This window comes from Zingiber officinale, chromosome 3B (genome assembly GCF_018446385.1).
Source record: "Zingiber officinale cultivar Zhangliang chromosome 3B, Zo_v1.1, whole genome shotgun sequence".
NCBI lineage: Eukaryota > Viridiplantae > Streptophyta > Magnoliopsida > Zingiberales > Zingiberaceae > Zingiber > Zingiber officinale.
This window is the reverse complement of record NC_055991.1, coordinates 23,395,845-23,407,267: the sequence shown is the minus strand read 5'-3', so window position 1 is coordinate 23,407,267 and position 11,423 is coordinate 23,395,845. Positions and strand designations below refer to the sequence as shown.

General features: G+C 40.5%; 1 protein-coding gene across 1 annotated transcript; it reads left to right on the top strand.

Annotated features, from left to right (window-relative positions):
• Positions 1–6,701: 6,701 nt before the first annotated feature.
• On the top strand, positions 6,702–11,080 carry LOC122056189 (dr1-associated corepressor-like). Its single transcript, XM_042618023.1, has 6 exons — positions 6,702–7,009; positions 8,146–8,218; positions 9,412–9,505; positions 10,018–10,134; positions 10,240–10,300; positions 10,378–11,080. Exons 1-6 carry the CDS (start codon positions 6,977–6,979, stop codon positions 10,759–10,761), a joined length of 762 nt encoding a protein of 253 aa, XP_042473957.1. The 5' UTR covers positions 6,702–6,976; the 3' UTR covers positions 10,762–11,080.
• Positions 11,081–11,423: the final 343 nt, after the last annotated feature.

Sequence of the window (11,423 nt, the reverse complement as noted above, 5' to 3'; positions counted from 1 at the left end):
CAAATCTGTAATGCTGAACAATCAAAAATATGCAAATCTAATTAAGCTACTAGAGATCTAATTGGATCTTCTAATGCTAAACCATCAAAACTGCAATGCTAAACAATTCAAAATCTTCATGTTGGTGCAGCGGAGGCCGGCAAGAGGGGGGTGAATTGCCTGCAAGTAAAAATTACCCTCCTCAAAGCGTTTCAACTCTAATATAAAGCAACACTATAAAATTAATTGCAGAAACGAAAGGAGACAGGAATCTTAAACCTGGTTACAACCAAGAGGGTTGTTAATCCAGGGCAATGGAAAGAACAGTAAGAAAACTCCTTCTTTGAATGCGGAGAAGCCTTGTACACTTTGAGAGCACAGCGGTTGCTTAAATAGTAAGAACAGAGTTAAGTTTTTCATATGAGATCGTAGTGTTTAAAGCTGCTCAAGACCCTCTTTATATAGGGGTTCTAGAGCTTATCGGATGACCTGATCTTCGGGATCAGGTTTTGACTCAAGAGGGATCGGTCGACCGATCCCCAGGTTCGGTCGACCGAACCTGCTGAACCTGCCCAGTCTTCTGTCCAGGTGCAGTCTCTGTGGATCGAGCTTAGGTTCGGTCGACCGATCCTTTTGTTCGGTCGACCGATCAACTAACGGTCTCCAGCTGAGTTGGCCCGATCAATCTACTCGACTCAGTCTCTGGATAGACTTCGGTTCGGTCGACCGATCAGAAGGTTCGGTCGACCGATCAGAAGGTTCGGTCGACCGATCAGCTCCCCAACGGTTGGCTGCTTGACGTGGCTTCTGACGTGTCACCAACAGCTGGCTTTGGATAAAGAAGGGTTCGGTCGACCGAACCATTGACAAGTCAACTTCCAGTTGACTTGTTCTGGTTCGGCTCCTTGGGTGATTTCGGCCTATCGGAATAGGGCTCACCCGAACCCAATTCCCGGCCTTCTCCTCGAGCAGGCTTCCGTCCGGCTTCTCGTCCCTCGAACGTTGCCCGCGTTCTTCTCGCTCCACCGAAGTACTCTTCCGCAGCTCTCTCGTCCTTCGGACGCACCGAGCCCGTCGGCTCCCTTCCCGTGCCGTCCTTCTCGCTAGCTGCGTCTTCCGCTCGACTTCCTATGCTCCTAAGTTCCTGCACAATCAAACACAGGGTTCAGACAAAACGCAGGACCTAACCAACTTGGTTGATCACATCAAAACTACCACGGGGTCCAACAATGCAATGCTAAACAAATCAAAATTTGTACACTTGAATGAATGTAGCAAGGAAACATAACCCATTCGAACCAAAATGCATAACAATTCCTCATGCTCAATTCTGTACACATGCATATCAATTCTTCACGCTAGAAATACATTAAATCTGTACACATGCATATCACCACATGTATATAGCAATTATACAGAAATGCAACTAGAGGAGGAATTTGCTACTAGGAACTAAAGAGAAAGTATCAAACATATCTTCATGCCTACTGTATTTTCAAAGGAAGTGCATTCTTAAGGAAATGCAACTGCACTGCTACATATTTCTCTCATGCCAACTGCATGTACCAAGAAAACTAGAAGCTTAATAAAATTTGCATTGCTTCATTTGTTGTGCACAAACAAAACTACATGCTAATCAAACATATCTTTATGCTCACTGTCTACAAACGGAAAAACCCGAATGCACAGCAAATTCCAGAGGAAATTGTTCTTACCCTTCTCATTGCACAACCGAACTGCCCATTAAGGTAACAACAAATAGAATTCTGAACATGAAACTCAAATTATAAGGGCTGAAGGGTCAGCATGCTTCGGAATTAAAGAAGGAACAAGACCCAAAACCTCAAAAGAAACCATATCCCTAGCAACCACACTTCTTAACAGCATGTTTTAAAAGCCAAAAGGAAACCTAAATCCTTAGCCAATCCAAAAATTTCTCACGGCAGCAACTTAAGAAAAGCAAACCTCCTTAATAACATGCTTCAAAATCGGAAACGAGAAGCTAACATGAATCCGAAACTACTCTATTGCAGGTGAGGAAGCACTTACCTTGGTTTCTTGGTCTTACAATCCGAATTAGGCTTCTAGGGTTTTCGAAGAGCTTGAGATTTTGGCTCTTCTTCGTGTCCACGACTTCTCTTCGACGAGAGGATCTTAAGGAGGTGAAGAACTCTCGTGATTTGCCCTTCGCCGGTCGCCGGAGAGAAGCCTAGCTCCGGCTTGTTTCCGCCCGAACAAAACGTCGCGTGCACGAGAGGAAGAAGGGAGGGGAAGAAATTAGGTCACGGCAATAATCAAGCCCTAAGTTCCTCCTTTTATAGCTCCCATATTCTGTTAACTCCTTAAATAAATTTTGCTATCTTTTCTAAACAGAATCGCCCGCTTGGGCACTTGGCTAACGCGCTTCGCTTAAGATTCGGGTCGGGCCGGAGGTCGCGGGTTTGAACCTCAGCCGAATCCCTTTTATTCCTATTTATTTTCTGTTTATTAACTACTACTTAAATAAATTCCACTCTTCTTTTAATCAGCAACGCCTGCTTGGGCACATGGTCAGCTAAGACAACTAAAGGCTTTGCTTAACCGGAGGTCTCCGGTTCGAACCTCGGCTTAATTTCTTTATTTTTTTGCAACTTGTTTCTTTTGGTAAAAATACCAAACGAACTCCAAAAATTGCATAAAAATACTCTAAAAATTTCTAAAAACTCTAGAATATTTCTAAAGTATTTCTAAATATTTTTAATTACTATTAGGACTCGAAATGAGGAAATTTGGGTTCTTACAATCTTGGGTTGATCACACCTAAAAGGAGGAGATTGTTGAAACCCCAAGGTTATTTTGGTGTGATCAACAAGTTAAGTTAGGTCATGTGTGTTTCTAACCTTGCGTCTAAGTGTGTAGGAGCTTAGGAGCACAGGTAGTCGAGCAGAAGACGCAGCTAGCGAGAAGGACGACAGTCCGAGGGACGAGGTGCTGTGGAAGAGTACACCGGCGGACGAGAAGGAAGCGTGTAGTGGTTCCGAGGGACGAAAGCCGGAGCTGAAGATTGCTCGGGGAGCAAGAGACGCAGCTAACGAGAAGGACGATAGTCCGAGGGATGAGGTGCTGTGGAAGAGTACACCGACGGACGAGAAGGAAGCGTTCGGTGGTTCCGAGGGACGAAAGCCGGAGCGGAAGATTGCTCGGGGAGCAAGAGACGCAGCTAGCGAGAAGGACGGCATGCGGTGCGTCCGAGGGACGAAGACTGCGGATGAGTACGCCGGCGGACGAGAAGGAAACACGCGGCGATTCCGAGGGACGAGAAGCCGGAGGGAAGCCCGCTCGAGAAGACCGGAAGTTGGGTCCGGGTGAGCCCTTTTCCGGATGGCAGAGATCACCCAAACGAACGGATCCGGAGTAGAAGATTCGGACCGAGCCGAACCGAATCAGATCAGAGGTCCCAGGCGAAAAAGTCAACCAATGTTGACTTTTAGGCTCCGGGGCGGTCGGAGCTGTCCGAGGCGCCTGGAGCAGCCCGGGGTGCCCGGAACCCTTCCGGGTGCCCGGACCTGGTTTTTTGACCAGATCGCGTCAAACGCGATCTGAACGTTGGGGATAAAGTTTTATCTTCCTAGGGCGCTCGAAACCCCTTCCAGGCGCCCCGACCAAGGCTATAAATATAGCCTTGGTCTAGAAGCTCTTCATCAATTCAGAACAACTCATTGTAACAACACTTGTACACTCTCTCTAGTTTAACTTCTCTAGTTGTGCACTTCACTGCTGTAAAAAGGTTTCTCCGCCAGAAGGAGATAATAATATGACATCTTCCTTGGATTAACAACCTCCCGGTTGTAACCAAGTCAACTCTCTGTGAGCCTTTTTACTTTCTGTTTACTTTATTTGATGCAAGTGTTCTGTTGAAAGTTCGAGAAGGGTTTTTTTTATTATTTTACAGGGCTATTCAACCCCCCCTCTAGCCGACCCAACGGTCCTACACTTATAACCCCAACACCAAATATAGTTTTACAAGAAAATGAACTTGTGCCTTTCGTATGTATGATAAGCCACTTCTCTAAATGAACTTTCACAAGAAAATTATCAAACACATTAAGCTACCGAAAGAAGGCAGCTACCGAAAGCATAACCACAAAACTTATAGCTTTTCCATTCCATTGATATTAGAGTCTAAGAACAAGTAAACTATAACAAATAGAGAGTAGAGTTTCAAGGCTTGGAGGAACAACTTAAAAAGTACTAAGACAAGGAATCATTGGGGTTGCAGTAGCATACCAGACGACACCAGTGGCGGTCGCAACTAAATACAGGAGGTAGTCGTGCCAGTATGAGGGGTCGCCTCAGCATCGGGGGCGAAGAGATGGGTCGATCTGCAGTGGCCGATCGGCTCAGCGCTGGGATAAGGTGAGGAAATTTTGCCCGCGGTCTTGACGGAGAGGACTTCGGAGGGGAGGTTCACAAAGAGGGGTTCGCCAGAGAGGGGTTTGCCGGAGAGAAGTTGGATGGAGAGGGCGTGAGAGGAGGAGTTGGATGGAGAAGGTGAGAGATGAGAAGTCGTGAGAGGGGTTCGGGAGGTTTTCGGAAGATAGGTGGGTGAGAGCTAGTGAAACCTAGGGGGTTTTCAACTCCTTACTTAATCCAACGGTTTGTATCATTCTATGATTTAATTTAGACGAGAACTTGACAATAGACAACATTAAAAAAATGGTAATAGACAACGCTTTTCAAGAAGTGTTGTCGTTGACCCACAAAAATCACTAAAAGATAACGATTTTTAAAAAAGCGTTGTCTATTAGTAAGAAAATATAGAAATAGACAACGCTTTTCACTAAAAGCGTTATTAAAAAAAAATGACAACGCGTTTTAAAAAAAGCGTTGTCTTTTAAGTGTTGTAAAAGCCCAATTTTCTTTTAGTGAACGTTGTAGAAGCTAGATGTCAAAGTACTTGCTATACCGCTATAGCAGCTAGTTGTTGAAGTAGCTACTATACCGTTGTAGTAGTTAGCATTCTAAATACCTGTTACAATGCTGTAGCAGCTAGCTGTCGAAGTACCTTCTACACTGTTATAGTAGCTAGCCATCGAAGTAGCTACTACACCGTTCTTGCACTTAACATTCCAAGAAGCTGCTACAACGCTATAGCAGCTAGCTGTCAAAGTAATTGCTACACTGTTGTAGCAGTTAACATTCCAAGTAGCTGTTACAATGTTGTAGTAGCTAATTGTCAAAGTATCTACTACACTATTGTAGCAGTTAACATTTCAAGTAGCTGCTATAATATTATAGCAATTAGCCGTCGAAGTAGCTGCTGCACCATTGTAGCAGTTAACATTCAACTAGCTGCTATAATGTTATAGCAGTTAGCCATCGAAGTAGCTGCTACACTGTTATAACAGTTAACATTCCAAGTAGCTGTTACACCGTTGTAGCAGCTAACATTCCAAGTAGCTGCCACAACATTGTAGTAGCTGTCCAATAAAGATAACATATGTTTTACCCTATGTTAATTAAATAGATCATTTAGAAACATGTATAAATAGTATATATTAGGAATAGAGGGAATTACAACTTAAAATGAAACGACTGACCAAGTAGCTGCTACTTCAATAGCTAGCTGCTACACGTTGTAGCAGGTACTTCGACATTTAGCTGCTACAAGGTATAGCAGCTAACCGTCAAAACAGCTGCTACAATGTGTAGCAGCTGACTGTCCAAGTGGCTGCAGGCGTCAACCTTGTACGTTGTAGCATAAATCCTTTCTTCTAATATATATTAGGATCACGGTCAGAAATTATAACTTAAAATGAAACAAATTACCATTGGTTATGAATTGATGTTTGTGTCCTTTGGGAAGTTCCCTACAAATTATATAAGCAAAAACTGATAAGAAACAGCTAGGGCTTGTGCATTGTAGGATATATCAGAGCTAAAAAATATTGTACAGAGTTGAAAAACACACAGTGGAGTGGAAGGCTTACGATTGAGAATGGAGAGTGGTGCTAAGCAAACCATCGTCGACTATGTGTTCGGTGGCAGTTTCTCGAGCTTTCAGCTAGCTCAAGAATAAGTATGTGACTATATGTTGTCCAAGTAGCTTGTAGCGTCTTTGCTTTTGCTTGCCCGACAGGAGCGCGCTGCGATGGAAGACGACGACAAAGGAAGAGGCGAGAGGGAGAGAGAGTGAGGAAAATTTAGATTTGGAAAAATATCTTTGCCTACTATTGTGAATAGAGGACATAAGGGGAGAGAGAATAAAATAAATATTTTATTACAAAGAAATCGAGCTGACAACGTCAAATCTGTGTGTCGCTCATAGTCATTCACGAAGCGTCACCTATATATATATATATAATTAAAATAATTTATGTGAATTGAATTAACACACAATCGAATTGAAAAAAATTAATCTATTAATGATGCTTGTTAAGCATTAACAAACAAAAAAGAGTAGAAAATACAATGCATATATAATCACTTTAAAATATATAAAATTAAAGGCACATCCCAAATATATTAAATTACTCAAAATCATAATATTGAGAAATTTAGCAATGATTCTATCTTTTGAAAAAAAATTTATTAATTTATTATCTTAATTTTATTAAAATAATAAAGTCCGTTTCTAATCATTTATTGTTAACGTTTTTTTTCTGCAATATTATAATCTCATTAACATTGAATTTTTAAATCGATATAAAAAGCATCCAATATTAAGTAGTTTAGTCAGTGAAACGACAGTGGGAATCCATTCGAGAGCGTTTCCCGTCTATCGTCCGGTCCGCTCCGAGTCTCGCGTTAGATTTGGTAGATTGAAGAAAACAGAGGGAAACTTGAAAAGACTGGGAAGAAAAGGAGGGGAGACCAGTCGTTAGATCGATAGATCGCGGTCAGAGGCAGCGGCAATTGGATCGCTCTAAACCAATTCATATTCCCCATCTTCCAGGTGGATCTGGGTTGATTTGGTTCCTTTCTGAAAGGAGTTGTAATCAAGAAACTGAGCCGGGAGATGAGGAAGAAGTTAGGCACCCGATTCCCGGCGGTATTTTCCTCCTTTCCTGGTTTTTGCATGTTTTTTCTTTTATTTTCGATTTCCCTTTGAATTTGGTATCCCGATTCAGATCTGTGATTTGATGTTCTTAAGGAGTCCGTTCGTTAAGTAGATCTAGGGTTGCCTCGTGGCGGTTTGATTACGAAAACCCTAACAGGAAATTGCTGTTGTAGTTCTAAACTCTATATATTTTTTGATTCTCGAATAAGTCTTTTGTTTCTTCAATTTTGGTTAATTAGCGATCTGATTTTTCGACGGAGAGGTTGGGGGAGCGGAATTATAGACTTGGATCGATTCAGACGCTCATAAAGTAGTCGTTATGGCGTTGCATGTCAAAATAATTACAGTTTTAAGGAGCCCTCCCATGTCCACCCTAGTGGAGAACGGATTGAGAGGGGCTGGCGTCTCCCTCCGCGGAGAGCTTTTAGCCCAGAATGCATCTACTCCAAAACGGCGGACGTTGTTCCTCCCTGCAGAATCAGGGTGAAATCAGCTCTTACTCTTCCTCTTGAACTTGGACAGTAGTGGTCTGCACCTGGGCGTGAGTCTGGGCAGTGCCGAGGGTGAGGGTGAGCAGGTGAATCTATGCCAATCCATATCATCATTGTTCTGATGGTCACTGGCGTTTTTTTTATACACCAGTTGTCTCATGTAGTTAAGATGCTACTGGTTTTTTTACCATCATTTGCTTAATTTTTTTACCAGTTAGTGCCTTGCTATTTATACATGGTTTCCTTTGTTCGTTGCTTTTATGTAAATGTCATAATACAAACATAGTTAAGATCCCTCCCTTGATCCCTTGATGACCATTCCGATCACTTGTAGTTTAGTGTTTTATTTCATGTGGTGTCGTTAGATCATAACATGCGTGTGTGTATATATATATATACATTCCTTTCTATTTCTTTGGGGAAAAGAACTTACAGATTTGGATTTTTTATTCCTGAAGAAAAATCAGAAGAAACTATTCTGAACGGCATCCTCTTTCATTTATCTGTATTTATTCTTATACAATTACCACTCTTGTTAAATGATTGCAACAGTCTAATACTAAATGCAGAAATTACAGGGCTATATTTGCACCATGAGTTGAAACTCATGGTTATCACATGTTTTTGTTTTTACAGTCAAGAATAAAAAAGATAATGCAGACAGATGAAGATGTTGGCAAGATTGCCTCGGCTGTGCCTCTTCTTGTATGTAAGTTTCTGTGCATTTCTGAATTTCTCTATGCAACAGAATTGTTTTCTTGTTTTGGTTAAGCAGATTATCATGTTAACACACTTCTATACTTTCTAATAGATGTTAACTCGCCTGACTATTTTATTTATTCATTTCTCTTTTGAATGACTATTGCTTATGCAATGATGTATTTTATTTTTCGAGTTGTTCGTGTCAATGTCATCATCATGTCTTCCATCATCTACCTAGTAAATTTAAGGCAATTTGACTGATGAGGATTTCGTGGAGCCAATTTGTTTAGTTTATAACCTTGATGCATTTATTTGGCATTAGTATATGTCTCCTTCAATCCCCCTTTGCATATCATTTGACATTCACTGAAGAATTAGAATCTCTTCATTTGAAAAAATGGCATGTGTGAAGTAAATCATGTAATTGTTTATAGTTGGTTTAGAACACAAATTTGGCAGGATGACACTATCCACATTGGTGTTATCACAGCTTGCCATGGATTTTTTAAAGTTGAATGATTTGTTCATCAGCGCCTTATCTTTGATATCCCTCTTTTACCTCCTGAACTTTGATCCTTGTCTTGCCTATAACTGACGGTTACAAGCTCCAAAAATGAACTTGATAAAATATTTTAAAGATTGTTTCTTGATCATGTTTGCCATAGCGTATACCTGATCGCTCTTTGATTACTATATATATATCGAAATTAGGCCTTCAAAAAGTAAAGGCATTTCAAGTTAGTGAAGCCTTTAAAGCCATGCTCTACCTAATGAGGTTAAGATATACATTGGAGTCCAATAACCATGCAACTTTTGGAGGAAGAAAAAAGAACAATGCGTTTTCAGTCCTGAAGATTTTTTTTTTTTATAGTAACATGAGCTGCTTATGTTTGAATAAAGTATACTAATGGAACCTTTACAAGATAATCCATATGGTCTCTGTGAGAAGCTACATCATGGGAGACTTTTAGATAGGGTGAATTCATGTAAATTTCCAGTAATCCATGTTTTTCTTAAAGAAATATATGAAAAGAGGATATATGTATCTATCCCCTGTGATGCATCTACATCTCCACTTTGATGGCCTATATTCTTTTATTGTTATAGCATGCATAATTTATCTTTCACAGAGTAGTTAACAGACTAGCTGAGAGATAAATTTGACAGCAGCTAATGTATTTTTTGTTGGTTGGCTTACAGCAAAGGCATTGGAGTTGTTCTTGCAAGATCTTTGTGATAGGACATATGAAATTACTCTCCAAAGGGGAGCCAAGACATTGAATTCTTCACACTTGTAAGATAACTTGCTGTTTCCTCTTTATTTAGTGAATTAGCAGCGGCCTCAAAATATATTGAATCATTTCTTAACAATTATGTGGATGGAACCAGATCTATAATTTGGTTCTCATAACCAATTCCTACTTGTGAAATCATTTTATTTCAATGTTTTTAAAAATTGTGAATATAACCTTAATCTAAATATACTGCTTGTCTGAGATTAATGTTAGGTTTCAAATGAATATTCATCTTATTGAAATATTAACTGTGGATCGATATACTTGCCTGTTTCAATTTGAGAAGAATTGAAAGGTTGTTGGAATTGAGTTAGAGATCCAAAGAATTAAGGAAAATGGAGATATTTAGGAGGTCCAACTGAGGAATACTGCTTTGGCGTTGGGTTACTAATGCAATATGAATGACTGTTTAAAAGTAGATAAGAATTTTGATAAAAAAAATCTTTTTTTCTTTATTTCTACCGTAGGGAGATGTTAACTTAAGCTGATTGTCTCGTTTTTTTTGTTACAGAAAACAATGTGTGAAGACTTACAGTGCTTATGATTTTTTAACTGGTGTCGTCAACAAGGTACCAACCCTTGGTGGCATGGAAACTTCTGAAGATGACAAGGGAATTGGCCGTAGAAGGTAATGCCTTGCCTATTTATTGTAGATATCGATAAATGTCAAAACAATAATGCTGTGATTTGCAGTTATCAACAAAGAGACTGACTATTTTATCAAAATGCTCAGGAAGGCACTGCTACATGGGGATGAAGTTGACGGCAACGAGGAACTCAGGTCCCCCAAGATGGTATTATACTAGTGGTTTTTTAGCGACAAGTTAACACCTTGTTAGTTTTCCTGATGCATGGCCCTATTTTACGACAGGCTATGATGGATGCTAGTAATAGCCCTAGAGGGCGTGGCAGGGGCAGAGGAAGAAGAGGTCGACCACCAACAAAGCATAGAGAAGAACGGTATGTGAAATGTGAAGATGATGACAATGACATAATGTGTGACGAGCAAGATGAGAGCCCTACTGGGCAGTCTGGACAGTCTGAAAGAGTGGAAAAGGAGACTAATCCACAGACTGCACCTCCTCTCTCGACTTCAGTCACGGGGGGATCTGAAACTTCAACTGCAGTCGAGAGTAAGCAGGGTCAAAATCCTGCATGGCCTCTGCCTGATGGAGTGGGCAACATGGGCATAGAACCATCAAGACTTGTGACCATGCAGATAGACGAGGATGAGGATTATGACAATGAAGATTAGTGAATTTATTTATTTGTTTTGTTCTTTTCTCTTCCTAGTTACTAACTAATCTCTCTCTCCTGTAAATAATTCTCATTCCTAACAGCAAATCTAGAGTTAATTTAGTTATTTCCTTGGTCGAGCTCTCTAGTGTAACTTAGTCGCTTAAGAAATGGTGGGCCGCTGGTAATTGTCTTGTTGGCTGGCTGGATCAACTGCTACATGTTTTGTAATCTCAATTGTATAGGGTTCTCATTAGGAGAGACAACCCAAGACTGTTTACAATCTCTTTACCTTGTAATGAAACTTGAACTGTTGTTAATAATGTCTTGTTAGGTCTTTTGAATTTCCAGGAAAATACAAGGTTAGAAATACTACAATATTCTCAAACTACAATCGCCGTGTTTAATGACAATGACTAATCTGTTGTTCACCATCGCTGTGGATAATGACAATCACTATACCATAGCTGTGGATAATGACAATGACTATGAGTATCCTTTTCATTGACTTGTCGATCGTTTGGATATATTGAACGAGTGTGACTATTTCTTTTACCCGAAGAAAATGAAAAATTTCTATCTTCTCACAAGGGGTAGAAGCTGTGAAGCCTCCGAGTCTCATGTCTTGACCTGTTTGGTGGCAACTCGAATTACTTGCAGTGCCTACCTTGAAAAGTTATC